The sequence below is a fragment of the Strix uralensis genome, chromosome 3 (assembly GCF_047716275.1).
Source record: "Strix uralensis isolate ZFMK-TIS-50842 chromosome 3, bStrUra1, whole genome shotgun sequence".
Lineage (NCBI taxonomy): Eukaryota > Metazoa > Chordata > Aves > Strigiformes > Strigidae > Strix > Strix uralensis.
The window spans coordinates 129,747,310-129,772,927 of NC_133974.1; the positions used below are offsets into that span (position 1 = coordinate 129,747,310).

Here is a 25,618-nt window from a genome sequence, read left to right on the forward strand (position 1 = left end):
GTCCCCCCGCTTCACTCAGCCAGTCCTTTCCACCAGGGCCTCCCAGTCCCCTCAGTCTCAACACCCGAGGAATTGCCGGGCCTCGATCCCATGGAAGCCTCTGGCACAGAGCAGGAATAGGCAGCTCAGGGTAGAGGAGAGCTGGAGACTCTCCCAGAGGAACAATAAAATGCAAAATAGGATTGACATTTGTGAAAAATCACAATCACACGCCATTCAGCAGCCCAGCTATAACCTTCCATCACCGAGAGCATTATGATACAGGATCCCAGTTCTTCGGCTCATGAAATCAGCTTACTCGCAGCAGCCCTGCCTCTGGGAGCTTCCACTGCTGCCTCCCCGCAGTGGCACCCCATTGCATTTTATGCCTTCCAATTCTACGTGGCTGCAGGATCGTTAGACATGATGTTCAGCACCTGGCTGCTGTCAGCACAAGGCAACACAAGGTGTTGCCCCCTCAGGGAAATGGAAACCCTTCCTCTGCACTTAACCACAGCATCACCACTGAAGATACCACCCCATGCAAACCCTTGTTTTTTGTCAGGCTAAAACCAGCCGTGGCTATTTTTGAAAGGCTGATACTCCCCAAGCAGCACTTAACATGACTGCGAAGCTTCAAAATGAGATCTAGAAAATTGCGTTTGCTAGTATCTGTTCATACGCAACCCCCATTGGGCCAGGATGGAGGATCCCTGAAAGCCAACTGTGTTCTCTTTGTCTATAGAAAACAATTAGAAAGCTAGTTTTAAAATGCTACAATTAAAGGCTTAATATAAATTCATTTCTGATGCTATCAACAAGCTCAGCAGACTTCAAGAAGCTCTTTCAAAATGCCAGTGCCTTCAAGCAAAATAGCTGTTTTTGTTTTTCTGTCATGCTGAACAGACTATGGGAATTTACACACGCTTTCTAATCTTAAAAATACTTTATCCATACTATGCATCTTATGTGCTATGAAGTCCATACACAGATTGTAAAAATCTACATAAAGCCTCATACAGATTTACTGTTCTGCCTATAGATTCATGGCTGAAGATAAAGTATACTAGTAGAAACGCTTGCAGGCAAGCATATAAAATCTGATGAGCAGGAGTTTTGTGAGATTTAATAGAAAGGTTTCTACCTATATTTTAGATAATCAGATTACAGTGGGATTTCAAAATTAATTTCCCTTTCTTGGGCAGTTTTATGTTGTGTTTTGGTAATAATCACACAAATTGAACACTGCAAATGAAAATCCTGGGTTTATTGAGGTCACTAGGACAACTCCTACTGATTTCAATTGGGCCAGGGTCTCACTTCATGGGGAAGTCTTGGGGAGAAAATAAATTCAGACTTCTGGAAACGGAGCAGCATGCCAAAAAGCCATCTTTTATTTCGAACATGGTCACGCTGCCATGTGAGAAAGCAGCTCCTTTCATTGCCTTTGGGAAATCAGCAGGTATTCCCGCTCCCACTGATGCTTGCAAGCATGGTAGAACAGGCTGGCTTAAAAGCCACTGCTTTTCACTGGGGCCTAACACTGCTGATGGGCTGAAAGCCCTGTCTCACCCCTGTGCCAGGGTCTCAGCTTCCACTGCGTGCTGAGCTTGGGAGGTCCTAAAAGACCCTCCTGTTTACAGCAGTCCCAGTCAGCTTCTGTAAGGAGGTGGAGGCTTGTCCTGGGCTGTAGGATAAGTAGCCCTGCCTATCAGAGGGCAAGACATCTTGGTTTCCTACTCCTGAGGGCCGAGCACTTGCAAGGAGCCTGTTTTAGATGGGCCCTTGCCTTCGGGACAGGCAGTGGCTGTCAGCTCCTGAGGAGGTTCCAACCGAGAACATCACCGTCACTTTCTCCACCAAGCAGGATCTTACCTGTGAGACAAACTGAATTCAGCTCTTGGAGTCGTCTTCCTCCCAACCCCAGAAACATCCTGTTGCTTTTTTCCTCCCACTTCAAACTTCCTTCTTTTTTTTTTTTTTTCCCCCCTGGTGTGAATACACACGTGCTTCTCTGCATTACTGAACACAGTGCAAGAAACCGACACAGCTCTACCTAACATTGATTTCCAAAGGAAGTGTCCTAGCATTTCTGTCAGATCTCAGCCTGAAATAGAGGAGAATGTCCCTTTGGGTGAGACAGACCATCCTGTATTCATCTTGTCCACTTAGCTCTTGCCTGTTTATCAGAGAAACTGAGGCTGCCAGCAGCACCGATCTCCTCTAACACACCCAGCTAGACTGTTGCTGCTCACATGCTCCTTCCTGCACCAAACCACACTGGTATCTACCACACATCTAAGAGCAGGAATCATTAGTATAGAACAAGGCATAAGACAGTTCCTGTTTGAAGCCAGTTCCAAACTCACGAGGAGCACTGGATACATAAGAGAATTTGGATCAAGAATGTGACAGCGTGGTACCAAGTACTGCAGTAAGAATTCTAGAAGAAGTGACAAGTTTGATGACTGAAAATGTGCTTTACTCAAATTCTGGATGGAGTCTGAAGGTACTGTTATTACTGGGAAAGACTTCCTCAATTAAATTTCCATCTCTCTATACATATTCTTATCATTAACTAGTAATATCTGGAAGGTCTTGGAGATGGACATCATGAAGCGGGGCTTCAGTTTCACTGGCCATAGAAGTATTTAAAATGAAGTTTCAAATTTCCTGGAACAAAATCGTTAAGAAAACAGTCAGAATTCTGAATTATATTACATAATTAACTTTTCAGCAGAGAACAGCCTCTTGGCACTAACCACGTCCTTTATTCTGATATATCAGAGTCTGAAAACCACGGCCTTTCCCGTGCCAACTGTCTTTTAGAGTCAACACAAGACCCTCCCCCTTCATCTCCACATACTTAATAATATTAATAGAACATTAAAATATTAATGCTAGTAGACAAGGTCTTTCATAAAGGACATAAATTAATTCATTCACTCTAGCTCATTAGCTTAATCGTCAACCTTTTTACAATGTAGCTGATTAACATCTTCATTGTGCTTCCTTGTTTTTTCCTTAGACTTTTACTTCTTTGGGGATCAAAAGAATACATAAGCTCAACAAACATCTGTGCACAACTGTACGGCAATAGAAATCCCTAAAAGAGATAACCAAGTAAAGGCTTTCACAGCTCATGCCTCAAAGATACTGCAGGAAACAACCATTTAAGAACCATTTTTATTTGTATGTTTAACGCGATTATACACATTCATGAGTCCAACAAGATCTGCACTGTGACATTAAAGATACAGTACAATAACATTCAACATGAGGTACTTCATATTTATATATATCTGTTCTTTATAAATAATATTGTAAGCCTGCTAAGGTCAAACACTGCTCCAGCACAAATGGGTGCTGGGCCCTGAAGTTAGCTGAGTTTATCACAACAAATTAAAAAAAAAAAAAAAAAACAACCCAAAACAGTTCAGTGCAATAAGTATGTAGAAATTAAAATGTTTACTTAAATACTATTTTAGATATGCAGAAAGTATATTACATTATACTCTCTTATCGCAGATTCCCCTCACCAGGAAAATCAAACATACAAGTAGCAAAGATGGCCAGGACCAGTTTAAGACAGAATCCATGAAAGGTTCTCTATCGACAGACGTTATGCTTATATTCCAGGCTGATATGGCTGATGCTTGCAAAATGTCAACGTATTCAAGCTTGGATGCTACTGCTAAACCAACCAAATCCACATTTTGACACCTACTGAAGTGCCCTGATGTCCTCAGGTGACTGGCACTAGTCACCTTCTCGCATACCAGTACTTGTCAGCATCAAGCAGTGCTCAGAATCAACTCACGCTCTAAGCACCAAAAGGTGTTTTTTGGGTGCTTAATTCATCCATACTGAAAAACTTTACATGCACCAGCTCCTAAAACCTGGAATGGACTCAGAGGAATTAAGCTAGGGGTTGCTTTCATCCTACTTCGTCAAAAAAATTTCATAAAAGTAACAAATAAAAATAAGAGTTAAATAACAGCTCATTTTCTACATATTACAGCTACACAGTATTGTGATCTCCTAACTTCTGTTCCAGCCAGTGAATGTAGTGGATACCTCACCTTTATTTGCAGATAAGCAAAAACCCAAAAAGAAATTAGAAGTGAGAACCCAAGCCTAGTTATACAAGTGCAGTACTCTCTGATTTGTCCCACCAGCTGAAGCACCTGATTTTTTTCCAAACAACTCAGAATACAGCTTGCTATTGCAAGCAACTTGTCAATCTGATCATCACTCAGAGTAATTACATCTACATCAACCACTTGCTGTAAGAAAACTTAATCAGCTGATTAGTGTCTTTCTCTGCTTTCAAATGTATTTAAATAAATGGAACTGCTGCTCAGATGTTGTCTAAAAGTAGATGACCATTACCTCATCACAATCTCAAGAGTCATTTTTGCAGTCTTTCAGCAACTCTTCCTCCGGTCCATACAATTATACTCTTGTCTATTTTAGGCTGCAGATCTAAATATAATTAACTGGAGGTTTTTTTTAATCTCTCTCTGGGAGTTTTCCATGGAGCATTCTGTTTAGATTTCACTAACAGTCTGGATTATGTACATCTGTTACAAAAAACCAAAACATTTTTCTATATATTTTGAGGGTATTTACATTTCAGACAGAACGCTGCTTACACACACACGTATGTATGTATGTATGTATATAAAACATTAAACACTAAGATGGGTGAAAAGCATAGATCTTGCAGGGCAGTTTTTTACCTGGCTCTCCCTTTATTACCTAGAGAGAAGATCTGGGCTTTGGCCATAAAGTGTTTGATGTCTATGCTCCAGTTTTTCTTCAGATGGTATTCTGGACACTGCAAAGATGTATTGGCACTTTATGATGGCCAGGGGCCAGGATTCCAACCGTCAAGAAACACTCAGAGTAATAGTATTAAACTGGTAAGAAATCATATGAGAAAAACATTTTTATTACAAAACTGACAAGTGAATTTAGGGTTATGCTGCATTAATGTGTTGATATACTCTAACATTAATCTTCAGTCTGTCTAAAGAATCATTTGGTCCTCTCATGTTGTTAAAACATACACAACAAACAGAACCCACTTCAGAGATGAAATAAGAATGAGGTGCTTTATAATAGTGTCCCTCTGAGAAGCAACTGTCCCAGTGTAATGGTGAAGGATTTTCTCATGTTTAAATAGTACCTGTGTTTCTTATTTATACTGTTTTCCTTCCATGATAAAGGAGTCACGATCCCTAATACTTCTCCAAAAGCGATACAGACATATGACATGAAGTTTGAAGGAAAAAAAACAAACAAACAAACAGACAAGTTCTGCACCACATAATCCTTTGATTGATGTGTAACCATAAGCAGTTGCAAGAGATCCAACATTAAAACATTAGAGAAGACTTTTTCCTCCTCCTCACTGTTATCTGATGCTATACACTAAATGTAATATGACCACAGCTGAGAATCTTCTTGTCTTTGTCTAAATTTCCACTGGTAACGTATGGTTATAAAAAGAAGAAATCTTGTATTACAGAAAAAAGTCCAAGTCGGGATTGATACATTCTTTTGTTCCTCTATAATCTGCTTCTACCACGTTTAGGAAAAAGAAAAAAAAAAACGCCCAAAACAAAGAAAAAAATTATCCTGCATCGGATGCTAGATATTAATTCCCATTTATTTAGCAAGGGTTCAAAGAAAAGCCATTTAAATAGCCAATCAACTTCAAGGTAGCAAAAACTGGGTCATGGGAGTAGAGTTTCATGAGCTGCATATAAAATTTCAACATGTGCAAGTACTTCCTTGCCTTCAAGGTGGGATTCCTAGAAAATGAACTCTGAGGGTCACTTGCCAAGCCCACATCCCCCCTTCACTGTAAACACATCCCAGCACTGTGGACACAGTCAGCACGCCGTGCGGCTTCCTGAAAGCTGCTTGCTTCTCTCCATCCTCCCCTGCAGCCATCCCCAACAGTTGGCTGCAGGAGAATCTCACAGGATGGAAGGTTTAAACCTATGTTTTTTCTGCTTACAACCGAAGCTCTTCTTTCAGCTCCCGTGATCAAAAGCAGCTCAGTTTATTGGAATCTCTTAAGTCTGAAGAGCAGACAGAAGAGAGAGCTATAATACAAGGCTCTTCATTTTCTAGCCCTGCCTCACCAAATAATTACAAGCAGAGAGCAGGAAACAGAGAAAGAGAAAATGGATCAGTGAAGACAGTGAGATACAAGAGAGGAACAGCCTCTTGTAATTCACGGGTGCATCAAAGAAAAGGTCAGCACCACCAGCAAACAGGCACCTCTCTCAGAAAGCCTTTAAAACTTGCTTGTTCCTAAGAGCTTCCAGTTTAATTATTACACTTAAACTTTATCACCAACAATGCTACAAGTATAGCAAGCCAGTAACTGGCCCACAGCATTTAGTTACACATTACCTGTACTGATCATATATCTGCAGATAAAAAGCTAAGCGTCAGTAGGCCTGAACCAGACAGGCTCTTCATAGCAAAACGCTTCGTCTCCACACACTTTTATTCAAGCATAAAATATGAGTTCGGGAATTTGCCCTCCCTGTACCCCAGTGCCATTTGTACTGTCCGAAGAGCACTGAAACTGAACAGTCACCTTCCCACACTGAACTTCTGTCATTCCTTCTTGTCCAAAATAGCTGAGTTCGTTACCATCCAGAATCACGCTAGCTGTGTAAAAGGTGTCAGGCTCAATCTGCACTGGATATTCAAACCACACGGGAAAAGTGTTACTAGAACCATCTGAGAAATATTTACTCAAGTTCTGGCCTAGGATAACTCCTTGTCGTTTGAGTTCAATCTTGGCACTGTACTCTGCCGATCCACAGCTGGAGCCGTACAGGCCAAAGCCAGCAATAAACACTCTCTTATCAACAGCAAACTGGATGCTGTCACAGCGGCCCCTGTAGCGCCACTGGTTGCTGCGGTAAGCGCAGGACTGGAAACGGTGGCATCGCTGAGGGACGAGGCCTTTGCGGGGCTTGCTGACAAACTGCAGCTCTGGCTTTTTGGCAGCTGTGTACCAGAGGAAGATATCATTGGTTTCGTTGAGAGTCAGAATCCCAGACTGAGCGGCGCCGTTGGCGAAGTCGTCGAGCGCCATGGTAGGGATGCGTATCAAGTACAGAGCCTTGCCCAGGACTTTGCGCTTGTTCTCTATGGTAGCCGTGACCTCTTGCCGCTGACACTCCACTTCAGCCCAGTTCAGCGCCGCTTCGAAAACAACAATTTCTTTGGCGTTCAGAGTCTCCCTTCGGAGAATGCTTTCAAGTGTCTGAAAATCAATGTCACAGAACCCCTCAGACTTCAAAGCCAGCTCAGCCTGGGCATCAATCACTTCCCAACAGCGCTGGGTCAGGTCAGGTTCCTCGAATAAGCAGCTCTGGGAAAGCAGCACGCAGGCATTCTTTGCGCTTAGACTCGTTTCTAGAAAGTTGACACAGGCGCGGGCGAGATGAGGGACGATATACTTCTTGGCAGCATAAAGAGTGGCCAGTACAGTATCTGCAGCCAAATCAATTTCATCGCAATATATGTATCTGAAATAAAACACACGCATGTGACACTGCCGCTTAATGCAAAAACATAATTTGTCAACAACATCTGAATATTATAAACAAGGAATATTTAAATGGCTCCACATTAAAACTAAGTGGTGCTTTTGGGGAACATTGATGAAATCCAGAAAGAAAGTACAAACTGAACTCATCACTCTTGTAAGACCATGGAAGAGAACAAGCTTAAATCTGAGGTGAATCAAACTTCGCATCTGGGGTACCTGCCGTGTAGACAATGGTTATGTTTACAAGCTTTGGCCCCTCCAGCTCTGCGCTCCTTCCACGCACGCTTTGGCTAACGTGAGGCTATCTGCCCCAGATGGTCGCTCCTCAAGGGCTACCTTACTTAGCTCACACAACACTCTGGAACACGTCTTACAAAGAGTACTCAGACTAGATGTCCCATGATGGTGAATGACGACTTACTGAGGTGTATAAATACTGGAATGAAAACGGTCAGTGTTAGGTTTATGGTTGAACTAGATGATCTTAAAGGTCTTTTCCAACCTAGATGATTCTGTGAAAACAAGTGCGTTAGGAATAACAAGGTATTCTAAGAGAAATGCTATCAAAGTTTATCAGGTGCTATCTGTTTTCGTAACTACTGGGTTGGGCTTTTTTGGGGGGGGGGGGGGGCTTTTTTGGTTTTTGGTTGGTTGGGTTTTGTTGTTGTTTTTTGGGTGTTTTTTTTAAACAGGGTGACGAAGCATGTAAGAAAAGGAAAAGGCACAGAATTCTAATTTTCAGGTTTCTTAATGCTTACAACATCCTAGCTCCACTAGCACAGTGTTTTCTCCCAGTCTCATTGCATAAGGAGGAAAAAAGCTTTACTGCTACACTAGTGTGGTGGAAGAGATGAAGGTGAAATTCTATTTATGTGACTAAACTGCTGGGATTCATTGCTCAGAGAAATGAAGCATTGTACAGTTTGTTCTTTTTAATATATCATGCTTCAGGGCCCCATTTGCAGCTGGTGAATGCAACGTGCTAAAACCATGCCAAATGCAATTTTACTCTTCATAGGGATAAGCAAGTCTTGATGGTTATGGTTGATAGAAGCGTCTTCCTCCAGAAAAGCTGGAGTTGTATGCGACCCTGTACTAATTAAAATTTTCTAGTTAGCAGGTTTCCCAACACAATGAATTTTTTGCAGAACAGATGTGCTTATAAAGTGGAATTTGTACCTATACTGATCTGATTATAGTTGTAAATATCTGTATTTTTGCAGGTGTAGGGTACTATTCTTCTAAGTGTGGCTTGAAAACATGCTCAGAGCAGACACTGCTCAACCAATATCATAAAATCTAAGAGGTTACAGAAAAAAAAAAAAAAGAGTACTTCCACAGACCCAAACCTTTTTCTTTTTTTACCTGTATCACTTGGTTTCAGCTGGGCTATTTTTAACAACAAAGAGCACATCTATATATCGCTGGTTACAGGCTTAGTTCCTTTACTGTCCAAAAAATTTTCAATGTGTCAATTCATTCGTTTTTATGACTCTTCTCACTGCTCTCCAACTCTCTTCTCCCTTCCATTACTCTCTTTGCCTGCTAGCACAGCAGAGAACGACATCTGTTTTAAACTGAAATTGTACAAAAGTTGCTAGTTTAATATTCATGAAAGTGAAGAACTAGTATCTCTGATTTACAACAGACACAGCACAGATCAGCTGTTCAGCACTATTCTACACTTCTCACTCTGCCAGTTCACCTCAACTCTGGTCTGCAATTACTGATATTCCAGTTTCACCTTGTTCTCAAACAGATGATTCTGCTAGACCACAGGGTTTGATGGTTTAGTACCACATTCATCCTGGGATGAGACTGCGGTTCTAACTTGAACAGTCATGATTAAGAGAAGATATAATATGTTAAAGACACCAATTCAGTGTGTCAGCTGGAATATGAATTTAACCCTATTTTTAAAACTGTAGAGAACAGCCAAAGCAATTTTACTGGAAGAGTAATTAGTATCTACCAGTTGAGGTATTATTTCCTATGTTACATCTGGCAATACCTTGTCTGATGTTTGATGTCAGAATGCTCACTATATAGTAAAACACAAAAAATATTTATGCTGTAAGAATGCACTGTCCAAGGGAAAACAAACCCCACAAACAACAAAACGCCGCAAACATAAAACCAAACTCAATGTATTTTCTGACAAAGATTATGACGCATCCCTCCTGACTGCAGAAAGGATAGGTAAAAAGTCTTTTCCTTCTGTAGCAACGGTATCGTGAGCCTTCTGCTCAGAGCAGTTCTAAGCAACACTCATGGGGATGACTTCCCAGGGGGAGAGGAGTGAAGGGGACCACGGCTCCCCCCGAGCTCCACCCAGTGCAGCACATGCACTGGATCCTGCGATGAGGGGAATGCTGCACTGCTGAGCAACATCTCTTTCCCTTCCCTGCACCGTCACGGCTGCAGAGAGCCCTGGCGTTTGCAGACACAGGAGCACTCTGCAGGTTCAGGCACACTGCATCAGCAGAAGTTAGCACTGGCAAGGTTAGCTCAACGTCCACACAGAACACAAACTTTTTGTGGGCTTTTGGTTTTTTAAATAAAAGCTGAGAAAGTGAAGAATTCCATGGTTCTGGCCATGCACTCAAAGATAGTTCCCAGAATTTCCACGGGCTAAATAATATGCCAAGACCCAGATGTCAGCATTGATACTCTTGTTTCTAGGTTTGCTCTCTGAACACATTTCTTAATGATAAATTCAGAAAGCATTCAGTTTTCATATGGCAAATCATGTTTAGCCACAGTGAAATAGATTTGTTGTTCAAAAAGGAAGGGGGCCCTGGGGAATCTGAGTATCTTGCATTTTGTGCCTTATAAAATTCTGCATGAAAGTAAAGCACAAGTCTGAGCTCTGCAGAAAACACCCGCAAAACCTGAAAGGCCCAAAGCAGGGATCCATAACGCACCTAGTTACATAATGTCATATCTTAACTTTATATTCCAGGTCTATAGAACATCTGTGTGACTTCAGCTTTTCCTGGCAGTTACTGATATTTGCACAGAACATTTCTGATGTTCATGATAACCTATAAAACCTCTATGCAACGAACTCTACATGCAACTTTGTTCATCTACAGTGCCACTGAAATGTAAAAGAAAAAACAGAAACCATCCTGTCATCACAAGCTAGTCAAAACAATCTATGAAACACAATAAAATGTTAGCTAGTGATTACAACCATTACATGCAAGAAAATCTGCAGCATATTAAAAGGATCACTGTCAGATATTAATGTATATTCTTTATCAGAAAGCAATGGCAGTTACTAAAGCTGAAGGGAAAAAACCCTCAAAGCAGTAGCATTTCTGTGATAGGGCATTTCTCTTAAATAATCAGAGTTTATAGACACGTTCATTATGCTCTTTTTGGAAAAGACAGCACTTCTTATGCAGTTTGCAAGAAGAAAAATAATGCTCGTGTAAACTGACTGTTTCCCCCCATTAGAATAAAAACCCTATTCATGTTAACAGCCTTTTTATCACTTTTCAAATGCATCAGTATGGTATTATTTAATTTTCAGAGGCTATATTCAATAACTTAGGGTCATTTTCCTAAGACAAGACCTGCATACAGCAAGTTTATAAAAGAGCTGGAATGATGTCAATATACAAACCCAGCAATTCTGGGGCTTGGAGGGGCGTGGGGTGTGTTTTTAACTTTTCACTGGGCTTGCAAAGTAGAACAGGTTTTTTTTTGTTACAGCTGACAATTCTTTTTAGTCACTCCATTCCTTTGTGTAACATGTGTAGTGACAAAACAGATCAATAGGCATTACAGTGTACAATGTGCCCAAAGATCCCCTGTCAAAATCGCTATTTATAACTGCCTACATTAGTCTAATATATGTGTGCCTGGAAGTGGAGGGGAAGAGCAAAACGAGGTAAAAGTTTAAAATACTTGAAACACAAGAAGAGAAATATTTTAAGCAACTGCTTTCTTTCTGTTTATATGCAAGTCTAATACTTTAACTATGACATTACAAGTGTATGTATCTATCATAAAGGAAAACATATCCAGCAGATGAATGGTGCTTACTTCAGCATTGCGAGAAAAGCAGCAGGCTCAACATCTGGTATACGGATTTCATCTTTGTCCTCAGCAAGCTCTCCGTAAAACATCGCATGGAATACAGAGCTCCCAACAGCCAGGACATACTGTTGAGAAAGGGAAATCTTATTTCATGCTTTAAACTGAAAGCACTGCCAACAAAAACAATGTGGGAGAGCCACTCCGAGCATACTGGGCTTCACTGACAGACTACAGACACACTTCAGTAAGAAATGAAGTCAAAGCTAAGAACAGAATTACACATTTTTCCCTGCATTTTACTCTCCTGGGCATATATGCATTAGCTACTGGAAAATGCTCACATCTACCACAGAAGTTAACTATTTCTAGAAAATCTCAAGAGTAATATTAATCAGCAGCACAAAGCAGTATTCCTAACTTTACGATGACTGCCTTAGCACAACAAGTGTACTGTTAAACCAAAAACACAAAGGAAAGCAAGGGACACACCATTCCACTGCATGGAGCCTTTTAAAATCCAGAACTATGCCTGTCCCAGAAGCTCTGAGTCTCCCACACTATGTCCCAGCGTAACCGTGGGAGCTCTCTCTGGCTATCCCCGCCCGAGCTGATAATGCAGCTGTTGCTTACTTTGTGTCCTGGCAGCCGCTGGGTCCCACCTGGTGGCCCGACCACAAAATGAACATCTGCCATCAAGTCATTGTTGAACATCACTGCATTTCTACAAACAGAGGCAGCGTGTTAATTTATGGTGCCCGGTCATTCTGTGCTTGCCCCAGACCCAAGAAATTAAATTTCTTAACAACTTAAAAGTTGCATGTTAGTAAAGAGAAGCAGGTCACACTTTGTTTTAAGCTGCTTTACACATCATCACAGAAATATACCACAGAAAGAAGTAAGCAGAGATGTGGGTGCGGGGAGGGTGGGGGGTGTGTGTGTGCAATAAAAAAAAACCCAAATCCAAACTTTTCAGAACTTTTCGAAAAGTGGAAATCAAAACCAAAAGCATGTATCACTGAAAATCCCCACTAAGGTCTGAAAACAAATCTTTACAGGTATGCTGCAGCTTCCAGCAACATTTTTATTTACTCAAGACAAACAGCTGCACTGCCTGGAAAAGAGATATTAAAATATTTTCCATTACCAAAATACTTGTTTCACACACACACAGAGAAAAAAAAAAAAAAAAAAAGAAAGAACTGTGTTTTCTTCAGCAAACAAATGAATAACTAAACATGCATTACAAACATTTTGCTACTTTTCACCACTCCATTCAAACAGCAAAAATAAACTGCCCCGAACTTACCTCTCTCTGATGGTTGGATAAAGTCCTTGCCAATTAGGTGCTGGAATAGTGTTGTTGTTATTGAGATTTTGCTGGTGGTATTGCTGGACAGCAGTTGTATTAGTGTTGGCTGGTTTCTTTCGGGGAAAAATATCAGCAGCCATCTTCTTCTTCTTTTTGGTCTTCAAGGTAATGATTTCATAGCAAACTGGAGGCAATTTGCTGCTGCTGCTGCTGCTGCTATTTCCCTTCTTAGAGCTCTTCTTGGACCTGTTCTTGACCGTCTCTGGAAGCATCAAGAAGAAGGTGAGACATTTCATGTTCTTTCCTTTCTCATCTACCATGAGTATACTTGTCTGTAAAGCTAGAGAGCCTAACTAGCCAGGAACATTAAGAAATGCACGTGGAAGCTGTTAAACAGAAAGCAGCAGAGCTGAGAGTTTGCTTCTTTTCCAGCAGGACAAGGTGACCTTTCCGGTGCACCGAGTGAGAAACTGGCTTTAAGTTTGATCCAGTACTTGAATCGTTAAATACACCCCCATCATTCCTGCCAGCTTTATTTCTTTCCAGCTCTCTTGATCAGGAATCGCCTGAGAGCGCCGACACCCTGCGAGGAGGGGACGCGCGTGGCCGTAGCACCGGCTTTCGGAGGGGGGGATAGGAAGACACGCAGGGTAGCGCTGCTAGTCAGCTCGGCGAGCTCAACTTGTGCGTTGAAGGGATGGGAACAGAGTAGGTATTGCAGCCCTGCAGATGGAGTCAGCCAGCGTTCGGAGCCAATAGCTGAAGTCACCGATAACGATTGGACCCAGCCGCACAGTGACACCTATTGTAATGTACGCCGCTCTGACATTAAAGCGACAGCAGTTGCACTCCTCGCTTCATACGTAGCACAAAGTAATAAAAGTAGTAAATGGCACGCACCGTTGCGTAAGCGCACGGCGGGCCAGAAGCATGTGTGGTTTAGCTTTCCTTGACGCTGCTTGAATTTTCACCGCGGAAGCAATAAAAAGTTGAAATGGGGTAGAAGAACGTATTTGAGTCTAAATATTTCCGTGGGAGCTATTTCCACAGGCAGTCAGGATTAGCATGACTTCATTTGTCTCTAGTATTCCCACAAATCCCTACTGTAACAGTTGTTCAGCAAAAGCACGCTACAGATATCAGAACCAAATTAAAGCAATCGACTAACAGCAGCAAAGACAGCGATGCAGTTAAACAATCCCTTTCAGCGCAGCTTCTACTCCAGTGTAACATGAATAGAGATGAGGTCACAGCTTTAGCTTTAACTCCTTCTGTTTCTAGATAACGTAATAGCCTTTGACAGGGGTCCCAAATCACTAAGCAGTGCTAATTAAACCATCTTACATCAGACATGGCTGCACCACATCAGAAGAAAACTTCTAGATGTGCAATCAGATTAAAGCAAACCAGAGTGAATATATTTAATCAATATTTCAAAGCATTAAATGAAAAAGTCTGAATGATTTAGAGTCTCAGGCAGAAATCACTCCTCGAGATGCAAACACACTCCGATTTTACTCACAAATACTTTCTGAGATAAACAGGATACAAGCTATGCCAACCAAGCCATTTAAATAGGAAAGAAGACTAATTTTCAGTCATTAGTTTACTTAGAACTTCAATTTAGATCAGACTTCCTTAACAGTAGATCAAGTATATTAAAAAAACCAAGTAAGCATAGACACTTAAAAACAAAAGCAGGGAAATAAAAAATATTAGGTATTAAGTGTCAACATTTCACATGCTAAAATATGGGGGGGAGGATACGATTTTATAATTATTTTCAAGTTTTAAACAAAAAAATTCTCTGCTTTCAAAGCAAATTTAGCCACTTTTAGCCTTTGTTAGTTTTGCTGGACAAGAGTACCACAGTGAAATTAAAGTGATCAGAGGCTGGTGGAGAAATGGCTGACCTTGCTGAAATCCCTGACAGAAATCTGCCACTGACCTACACAGAAGCACAGAAATGTTACTCAGGCTATTTACTGAAACACCATCACAACTGCTTGAATCGCAGCTATGGCTCTGGATCGCCATCTCTGAACATCTTTAAACCTGAAACTGTGCAGGTATTTCAAAAGATTATCAGGTCTCCTTGGGAGACATTCCATATTAAGCACTAACTACCCTGGCAATTGGCCATCTAGAGACTTCACTGCAGTGGTTTGCGATGATACCATTTCCAGACACACAGATCTGTCCTCTCTGTCTGAAGTCACTCTCATGGAAGGGGGAAACAGAAGGATATGTGTCCATGCCTCAGCTGCTACATTTCACGACCCAATGTCTTAGTGCAAAATCTCCTTCAGTGGGAATTTAAAAGGAGATGGTGGGTTATGCCTGGTATGGCTGAAAGGCAGAGATACATTCCTAAATAGAGAAGCAGGTTATGTAATTTCCAAACAAATGATTTCTAGCAAGCTTTTGCTTCTCTCCTTCCCCCCTCCACCTTTTTTTTTTTTTTTTTTATTTTAATCTGCAACAGATTGATACGGATAGGAAACTAACAACCTAAGCCATATTGAACTGCAGAGAGGTAAAAGGAGGGATAGCGGAGAAGAAACTCATCCCACAGATTGGATGTTTAGAACTCCTCACAGCTGAGAGTTTATAATGGGGACACAGCAGGTATTCTCAGCACAAAATTTGAGTTTGTTCAGTTTGCATAAGCTTTTTTCCTCTCCTTATGAAAATTTCCAGCCCTTCTAGTTACAAAAATAACCGTTTTGCCATTGCACAGGACAGACATTTCAAAAGGGAGAAGTTTTTTGGTAAAACCCTTAAAGGTACAGAAAAACCAAGCACTCTTCAGAAAATCTGGTTCTCTGCACTGCAGTCAGCAAAAGATAGCAGGGGTTAGGAGATTCGTATGAGAGATTTGATTTTCATTCCATAAATCCATTTTCTAGACTACCAAAGTATATAAAAATCAAGGTCCTCGCACATTTTTTCAAGCCATTTGACCAGTACAAACCCAAAGATTATACACACACCAGACACATTGGGATTATACACACAGCCTCCGCATTGGGAGGCTACAGAAGAGAATGACAGACTGACCCATAAACTCAGTCTGGGAAAGACAGATCATAAACGTGAACCTGTAAGAGCCCACCACACCTTTGACTTCTGTAAAACATAACGCATGTACAGCAGATTGTGCTTTCTTGGGAAAGGGAGGGAGGGAGAAGCTGCAGCTGAAGCATGTTCTGCCTGAAGCCAGAAGTCAGACAGACCCCCAGTACACAAGAAGTATCAGCATGACAGGATAAAAATCCACCCCAGTGAATAAAAAGCCTAACTGCCATCTTTGCCTGTTCTTAAGCCACCCACCAAAATCTGGTCTGCTGTAACTGGAAAATACTGCTGATTCCACAGTAGACTCCAAAAGTTCTTATGAAAACCTACAAACCCACTGCAGGCTTTTTACCACCTTCCACTGCACTTCTTCAGCTGAGAAACTTAAGTCTCCTAAACCAATCAGAGATGCATGTGAAATAGGAAAAAAACCCCAAAGAAACAACATTAGTCACATTCGCTATTCTTTCCATTTTGGCAGCAATTTCCATTTCTTTTCCTACAACACAGTTTTCTTCTTTTCCTATATACATACTGTTAATGAATTTACGAATCAATACGTAAAAGTAGCCTATAAACTACTCCCTGTTGAAAGACTAGTCAAAATCCCAAGTTCCAATCAGTCTGTCTCCGGCAAGAGGATCAAGGAAATTGACCTTCTCTCACCCAAAGATCCATCCATTTCTGAAAGCTTATTACAATGTGTTCCTTATCTTCTTCAGCCATTCTCATTTTTCTTCAGTCATGATATATTAACAAAACCAAACTTGATATATACAACTTAGAAAAAGGGAAATACAGTTTCTTCAAAGGCACATTAATCTTTATTTTATAAGCAAAGTAGTCAAACCAGAAATATTTTAATTTAAAAGATGTTGGAAATTCCACACTTAAATCTTAACACTGGCCTAATGAAAATCCAAGATGCCAGAGGTGAAGAATTAAGCAAAAGACCATATTCCGAGGCTGAGATACTATGCATCAAGTTACATGCCCCTTTCAAATTATTAGGAACAAGTTACAAGCCCTTGGAAATCAGCTCCTGACTAAATACTGTGAACTGAAGCATCAATTCTGCTGTTCAAATCCAAATGTGTGCAGTATACCTGTGATCCCAGTTTTATCTGTCCCTTAAGACTATAATATACCTTGACACCATTGTGAGGGTTGGCACAGGAGTCATGTCATAGCCCAACTCTTGGTGCAACTTTTAATAGTATGGTACTACTATAATTATGCCTTTCTAAAGGTAACTTGCAATTGAGAAGTCATTTAATTTCCAGGGTCGATGGGAGTACTCTTCCTCATATTACATCAGCCCCTCCTGCTGCAATAGCAAGTATACCCAAGTTTTTCTATTTTTTTTTTTTTTATTTCTTCTAATAAGTTGTGTTTTTCTGTATCTCTCATTTACAGGTCCATTCTTCATGCAGCAATGTGAACTGGACAATTCTACAAAAAACAAGCTTTCATCAAAATTCTCAATTGTCTGTTACAACCAGATCATGCATAAAGGAATGAATTCCAAATAGGCAATGAGAAAATGCATATATTTCTTTTTTGTAAAGTTGCCAAGTCTCTCCCTTGGCAGTTATTATGTCTATGCATTATTAACATTCTTTGTTTAAATTCGGGATTTCCTCTTACAAGGAAACAAATTTGAGGCGATACATCTTGATTAACCAAAGTACACACCATGTTGCTGTTTAACAAATCTACCTGTCCACTGCTAATTTTCATTGAAGTTGACTTTAAGAACTCATTTTAAATTGAATGTACAAGTTCAAAAAACAAATAAACAAAATCCTCAACAAACCCAACTCACACAGCTGAAAAGCCTAGTTCTGTTTACCTATCTATGAATTTAGTCACTTGGAAGAATCCTTCCTGATCACTATTCCAACCCTTCTGTTTGTAAAAATGCTCATTTGGAAAGGGGACTGATAGTTCTACTCTTGATTTCCTCAAGTAAAAAATGCATTTCAGTTGACAAAGATCTTCCAACTTCCTCTCTCATAAGTTCCTGATTAGCAGCACTGAAAGTAACCAAGATTGCATCTACTTCTGTCTGTTGCATGGAAAAGCTGACCCTAAAGTCTAACTCAGGTCTTCTACAGAAAAAAAGACAAATAAAAGCTGGGACAAAGATGGGCAAAACTGTAAAGACTCCCAGAGAAGCCAGAATATAGGGTAAAAGAAAGAGCATTTCTTTCCCAGAATAGCCAAGAGCTGGGAAAGAGTTGAATAGTATCAGAGTAGAATTGCATCTTGAACCAACACTAGAAGCTTTAAACCAAAGTCCAAAATAGCTAAGTGGTGTTTTGCAATAGGCCTTATGCTACACTAGCAACACACTTGTTGGCAAATATTCTTCTTAACTGCTTAGTGTTTGAAGTATGATGATTTAAACACTTTGCATAATATTATCCCCCAAGATAGTTTTACATTTTTTTCCTAAATGCTCTTAATGCTTTAAACAAATGCAGAAAGCCCTGAGCAGCCCAGTCAACAGGTAAACACGAACTTACATAAAATGGAAGCGTAAAGAATGAGCATTCAGATGTCTTTTACTCTTTCATTCTTGTATTATTTGCTTGTATCTGCATGGCACTTCTTTTTGGTCTCCCTACCAAAGCAGCCTTATTTAACACGTCCTTTTTGTATCTGCAATCATTTTCATTTTGTTTTTTCACAGCAATATTTTTGAGATGAAGCAATGAAAACAAAACATTGTATTTAAGAATAACATTCAGCCCTACGTTTACTTGCAAGTAAACATCCACTTTCCTTCTGTGTGGATTTCAATTGGCTCTCCACAAACCTGTTCCTACACCAAGCGCAACATCTCCTGTTACTTTCTTGCTTTGCTGCTTAAAGTCTGCAATTTAACCCCAGTCAGAGGTTCAATAACTTTATATTTACACCCCAAACACAAAGTAACACAAAAGACTTCTCTACACTGTTGAGTTTTGCTTTTAAGGTTAAAGGTTTTGTTCCCAGCTGGGTCAAAATAAATATAGCTAGTATATTAAAGCAAGAAAGAAAAAAAAGTTTAAAATTCTCTTGTATTTTCATTATGATTTCAATACCATGTTTGCTGCACGAATGACAGTCCATATAAACCACAACCGTATAAAGGCAGGCTTATGTTTAAACAACCTACAGTGAACAACATATTTGATCCCATTACAGTGAATTATCACACAAACATTCTCTTCTGTGAATATGGAAAGAAATAATGTGAAATGCTTCATTACAACATGAAATATATGATCTTACCAGCCTGCTGAGACATATTCCCCGATGTCATAGTTTGGGAACTGCAGGTAAAAAATATCCCAGAGCAGAATTTGCAATTTATTTTATAAACATTAATTTACCTCTTGATAGTTCAAAGTAAAAACAAGAATTATAAATTAACTCTGAGATGAGAAAACCCACAACTACAAAACAAGAATTCAAGGTTGCAGGAGATAAAACTGTTTTTCTCCTAATTTAAAAGTGGCAAATTATGCATTTCTTCCCCATCACTACTACTATAGCTTGTCCATTTCATTTCATGTTGAGTTTTGCTCTTGATGATCTCTGGGGTCAAAATGTAAGTTCTTCCTTAGTGGCTGCCATTTTTTTTTATTTATTTCTAAACATGATATTGCAAACCTGAAAGCATTCAACCCTTTTTCTAAGACAGAGGTCAACTTTAATTCTACTCTGTCTCTTACCAAAACTGACTTACAAAGGAAAGATCAGATCGCTCAGGAAATTGGTAATGAGATACAGTGGTTTTCATCTCTAGGTCACTAATTCTAAATTGACCGAGGTCAACAGTAATCAAAAGTCATTAGCATTTAATGATCGTTCAGTGCCCTGTGAGAAAGAAGCTAGTGATCTTTGTGCACTTCAGAAAAACCACCACTACAATTAGTACTCACATGCTGCCTATTTCAAGGGAGAGATTGGGATCGGGTGACTAGAGGCAGAACTTCCTATCTTACAGACAGATCTTTCCTATGTAGACAAACTTTTATACTAATTTTAACTTGGCTCAGAAACTATTCTTTTTAAACAGAATAGTTAAATTAATGTAAGCTCTATAAAGGGCAGGTTGTAACCACATCAGTGGTTCCCAAATGTCTTTGTCCCACAGTACGTCTGCAAAACGCAAATGCTAATACAGATAAAGAGAAGAGACTTTCTCAGTGGGTCCTCGCTGAGGACCGATGGCACTAGAAGAGTAACTACCCCATGAGTATCCACAGGGGGACTGCATTACAGCTGATTACGTTGGCATGTAACTCAAGGACTACATTTTTCATGTGCGGATAACCTACATTCACCACATCAAACCATAGCATCTGAAGTACCCAGTGGGACAAAAAAGGGGGAGAGGATATTTCTATGACCCATGCCACAGTTGTTCTGTGGCCTGCAAACTTCAGTCTCTTGGGACTGCCGTGCTACCAGCGCCTTCCAACAAGGTCAAAAAAACAGAGGGGACTTTTGGAAAGCCTGGTTAGGTGTTGTAAAGGTTATTAGGGTCTGTCATGGGAAAACTACATTCTAATCCATAGTTTTACATCTAATGAAGTTTAGGGAACATGTGGCTTAAAATCCCAGAGCGGATCAGCAACTCAGCACGCTTGTGTTTACAGCAGAACAACGTACCTGGAACCATTCCATATTTTAGATGGGGGAAGACTGGTACAGCTTCTTGTTCTCACTGCATTTTAGATGATAAGAGAGGAGGACTGCCCCAGTTAAAGAGGAACAGGTCAATTCACTGGCAAACCAAGCATTCGATAAGAAATGCATTCTCAAAACACCGTGGCTCTCGCTTCTCAAAAGTGAGAACCAAAACCCATGAGTAACAACGCTTGAACATTTTTACAATTGTTTAATAACTCTGATTTTTACATATGAGAGACTGATTGCTGCTAACCTGAGCTGCATCCAAATAGTTCAAGGACTGGAACCAAACATTACATCCATTAAACTCCACTGTACTGAATCAAACTTCCTTTGCCACACGTTAGAATCTGTGGATCTCGTTACTTGCCCTTAACTTTGTTTCCAGACTCTCGCAGCACACCCAGCCTCTGTTTGAATGGCTGTTGCACAGGGGGATAAAGATGTTGCCAAATTCTTATCTTATCAACTGCTTTAGAAAATCAGATTTATTTTCCTTTGCTGCAAATATTTCAGTCACACTTGTCTATTAGATCAGTTATGCTTTAGTGTTTCGATCGGTTTCTCCTCCTCTTTACAAGTGAGTGACAGCTACTCTGCAGTAATGAATTTTCAAGACAAACATACACATACCCCTCAAATTTGGCTTCAGAATATATTTTTAAGCATTAAGACATGTCAGAACTTTAGTAGAGAAAAAGAAAAAAATTAAGGAGCAAGTAATCAAACATAAGAGCATAATTAAGGGACTGTATAAGGTAAACATACATAACACACTAGTTTTATGTATTATAAAGTTTCATATAGTATGAACACTTTTTTCTTGGTATACATGGAGTAGTATCACCTTGGTCTGACAGGAGAGTGTTACTGAAGACAAAAATCAAATAGCACTAAGAAACTGAATGCACCTAGGTGCACTTTGTACATGTTTAAGTGCATTATATTACCCTAACATTACAGGGTATTCCTTTGAACTACATTCCTCGACAGAAACTGAGCAAGCTGTCTAATACGGCAGACATTTCTCTCCGGGTTGAACTGTATGCTGACTCCAGAGGAAGGCAAAATACTGCAACAAAGGGACAGTGTAAGCCACTGCATACATTTCTGTTGTAAATAATACACAGCTAGCTTCAGCTCCTCCCCAGTGTTAGAGTATGGCTGCACTTTCCTCCCCCGCTAAGAGGGCAAGGTGACACGCCACTAAGTAGCACGTGGTGTGTTGTGGATTAGATTTTTAAAGGGATTTTGTTCCACCAACTATTGCAAACCTATATATAAATTCTTACACCTATCAGGCACAAGCAAACAAGCTACCTGACTGAAGAGTTGCTTTCTTTTCACACTCTCAGAAAACCTTTGCAACCAAGCACGCTTTGAACAAACAGGGAGGCAGCAAAGCTGTAATTCCAGAAAATGTACTTTTTTGAAGACGATGACTCCTTTAAATTGCTTTGGATGTGAAGAGGAGAAACTGCAGCTAGGGTGGATACAGACTGTAACCTGGCACATAAATATCCTGTCACAGGAGGATCAACAAGTCATTCAGCCCTCTACTGAAGTGGTACATGACTCTCTGGTGAAGTATTTATTCTGGATATCAGGTAATCTCAGGAAAAAGGTAACAGGGCTGGACAAGGTGATGTCTCAAGATGCCTTCCAAATCTGTTTTCTGTGACTCTATGCCCTACATACCCAGGACAGCCAGCAGACATTCACAGATCACCAACCAGTTCACCGGTGTTTTAAAATGCAAACACTTTCCAGACGTTGGACTCGCTTGGTTTTCTTTTACTCCAGCTTCCCGAGTTATCAAACTCAGACAGGGCAGCAGGATCAGAAAACAGACGAGTCAGGCCCAGAAAATGGGAAGTTTGCAAATTCGAATGAAGTGACCTTTTACTTAAGCTTCCCCCCTACTCAGTTTTCTGACATATACTGTGCTTTTGTAATTAAGGCACAGGACTGGAATTCAATTTTATGGCAGAAAACAGAACTGAAGACAACTTCCACCACAGAAAGCTTTTAATCTTTTCCTTCCAAGATTCTCATCTCCTATTTCCTTCTTTTGCCTTATCTATCAGCAATTTGAGATAGAAACTGTTGCTTGTCACATATATAGTGACTCACAAAATAGGGCTTCCATGCCTTCTCAGGTATGCTGGCAAGGTTTGAGGAGTCAGTGGAGAAAGTATGACAGGAGAACTATCTTGAATTATCAGAGAAAGCTAATGCTTGGCATGAACTTCATTCTGCTGCAAAACGTGCCACTTGCACAAGTTCACACAACAGGTGAAGACCTAAATTACTTCTGACAACATAACGCACAGTCTATCATCATCAGGCCTCCATTTTAATTGAGCCTGCTCAAGCACTGATGCTTTCATCATAAGCGTAACAATTGTTTGGTAACTTTAGAAATAAATATCTGCTCACAAGCTCTAACAACAAGTGTCCACATAACAAAAATCACTGTTGCAACTTGCATCTTTTTCCTCAGCCTTAAAAGGCAAGCTGAAGGAATTCCATAGTGCTTCTGAAAGGTGTTTCCTCCAGGGCAGAGCTGAGGATCACTGGACGGGAAACACAAGGAAAGTTATTGTGCAGTTAGCTGCAGTGTACTTGCTATGGGGGAATTAAAAAAAAAAAAAAAACACCAAAGACAAAAGAGTACTGCACTCTACATTCACATTTGGCAATCCTGAAGAACTTACTTCAAATGAGTAAGGCCCTAAGAGATTTGATTTGCAAAGTTAAATTACCCAGTAAACCCAAGATACTATGCACTGTGACATACTGCACATCCTTTCTGTAAGAAATGGTGAGACCAGTTCCTTCCCACCAAAATAAGCATTATTTTGAGCCTGACTCTAGCCTGAAACTTAAAGTAACATCAAATATCATATTGTATACCGATAATCCAACATCACCCCTTCCTACAGAAAACAATCAAAAAGCCCAGGACAGGGATTAAAGTTTGTTTTCAGCATGTATGTCAAAGTATGGTGAAGACTAACAACAACACAGAAAACCTGTGCCAGCACTCTTCACATGAGACACAGTCAGTCTGTCGTTTTAATCAGTCATGTTAGTAATCATCATTTTAGGAACACTAAAATATCGTAACTTCAGTTCAAACTTTTTCTCACTTCAAGTGAGAACAACCCACTACTCTCCCCTGGTTTTAAATGCATCACCATTCAGGAATCTACAGGCAAATCAATTTATAACCTGAAGGCTGACACAGGTGGACTTTCTCAAAACAAACAGGAAAATAGCAAATTGTAAAGATGCAGGCCCTTAACTGAAACTATCCAGTCTTCAGCCTGTACGTAAGTCTGTAAGACTGTATGTAAGGAAGTTTGGCCAACAGCATGGGGAAGAGGAGGTGGTATTTATGTCAAACCGGGTGCCATTATTATTTGTTCCTCTAGGAAGTTTACTGAATCGATACTTAAAATACTACTACTTTAAAAGCAGCATTACTTTAGGCAGAGAAAAAACCCCAAACGCCAAGTTTGAGGTTGACGTAACTCTGGATTTTTCCAGGGGGAAGCACTAGCCTCCAGACGCGGCCGTGGAGGATCCCCTGCTCAGGCGCTTTGGCACTGCCAGCTCCCGAGTCCGGTGCCCCTCGCACTTCACGTTTGACCCCAAAACACGCGCCCGTTAGAGCGGTTTATCACCGCCGCTTCGCTCCCAGTACCGCCACGAAGCCAACCCGCTTCTGCACAAAAGGCAGCTGCATACGCTCAGGATAAAAAAAAAAAAAAAAAAAAAAGAAAAAAGAAAAAACAAATAAAGAATGAAACCTCTCGAAAAGGCTGCGGACACCCACAGTGACTTTGATGGGGAAAAGACCCTTTTCCAAGGGGTTCTTTGTGCCGGGTGAGCCGACCGCTTCAGCGCCGACCGGGCGGCGCGGGGCCGGGCGCTCGGGGAGCCGCTCCCCACCCCAACTCCCCCGGTTCTCTCTTCCCAAGTTTGGCGGCGGGCGCGGGCAGCGCCCGGCGCTCAGGTGCGGCCGCTCCGCCCCGTCCCTCACGGAGACGTCCCTGCAGGGCGGCCGCGGACCATCGGCCGCCTGCCCGCCTCGGCCCCGGCTTCCCCGCCGCCGCCACCACCCCCACAGCCCGGCCCGCCGCCGGGAACGGGCGGCGCCACCGCCTCAACGCGCCCCTTCACCCGCCGCGGCGGCGGGCGGCAGCTCCCTCACCCACCGCAGGACGCCCCCGGCCCCGCGACGCCCCGGGGCCCAGCGGGGCCGCCCCGGCCCCCTCCCCGCTCCGCCATCCCCCTCCCTCCCTCCCCGCCACCACCACCATCACCCCCCACCGAGAGCGCGAGCGCCCGGTAACGGCCGCCTCCCGCAGCCCCCCCCCCCCCCCCCCCGCCTTCACCGACCTGAGGGCGCTCCCGGGGCGGCGCGGCCCCTCGCAGCGGCACGCGCGGCCCCGCCTCGAGGACGCGCCCGCTCGCGCCGCGCGCACGCGCACGGCGCCACCGCCCCCCGCGGGCGGGAGGGGCGGGGCGGGGCGGTGGGGACGCGCGTGGGCGCAGCCCCCAGGCCCCGCGGCCTCGGCCGGGTCAGGTCGGGACCCTGCGGTGAGGCCGCGCCCGGGGCTACCCCCCCCCACTCCCTCCGTGCTGAGTTCGCGCCTGCTGTGGGGCCGTCGTGCGTGGGCAGTGGGCCCCGGCAGCCGCGTTTCCTCCAGTTTGCCGGGGTTTTTTTGGCTTTTTCCCTCAAAAATAAGGCCCCGCCGTACGAGAGGGCACCGCCAGTTCTCCGCCCACAAGAGGCCAGTCAGGGCCTGGCCCCACAGCCCACCGAGGTGCTGTGCACCCAAGGCCCACAGCAGCAGCAAAGACTTCACATTTCACCCCCTAAAATAGGGCTTTGGCACCCAAAAAAAGTTTAGAAAAGGTGGGAG

General features: G+C 41.9%; 1 protein-coding gene across 2 annotated transcripts; it reads right to left on the minus strand.

Annotated features, from left to right (window-relative positions):
* Positions 1 to 3,151: 3,151 nt before the first annotated feature.
* BTBD3 (BTB domain containing 3) lies at positions 3,152 to 25,150 on the minus strand. 2 transcript variants are annotated; one of them, XM_074864389.1, is made up of 5 exons: positions 25,092 to 25,150; positions 12,918 to 13,182; positions 12,242 to 12,332; positions 11,618 to 11,736; positions 3,152 to 7,541 (listed from the first exon to the last, which is right to left on the minus strand). In XM_074864389.1, exons 2-5 carry the CDS (start codon positions 13,058 to 13,060, stop codon positions 6,509 to 6,511), a joined length of 1,386 nt encoding a protein of 461 aa, XP_074720490.1. In that variant the 5' UTR covers positions 13,061 to 13,182; positions 25,092 to 25,150; the 3' UTR covers positions 3,152 to 6,508. The 2 variants fall into 2 exon arrangements, with proteins under 2 accessions (XP_074720490.1, XP_074720489.1); XM_074864388.1 differs by lacking the exon at positions 25,092 to 25,150 and having other exon boundaries at positions 12,918 to 14,109.
* Positions 25,151 to 25,618: the final 468 nt, after the last annotated feature.

Coding starts and splice junctions, on each gene's coding strand:
- BTBD3 (XM_074864388.1), bottom strand. CDS start 13,240: ATGGTAGATGAGAAAGGAAAGAACATGAAATGTCTCACCTTCTTCTTG. Junction 12,333..12,917: donor TATCCAACCATCAGAGAGAG/GTAAGTTCGGGG, acceptor CTCTGTTTGTAG/AAATGCAGTGATGTTCAACA. Junction 11,737..12,241: donor AGCGGCTGCCAGGACACAAA/GTAAGCAACAGC, acceptor CTTTCTCAACAG/TATGTCCTGGCTGTTGGGAG.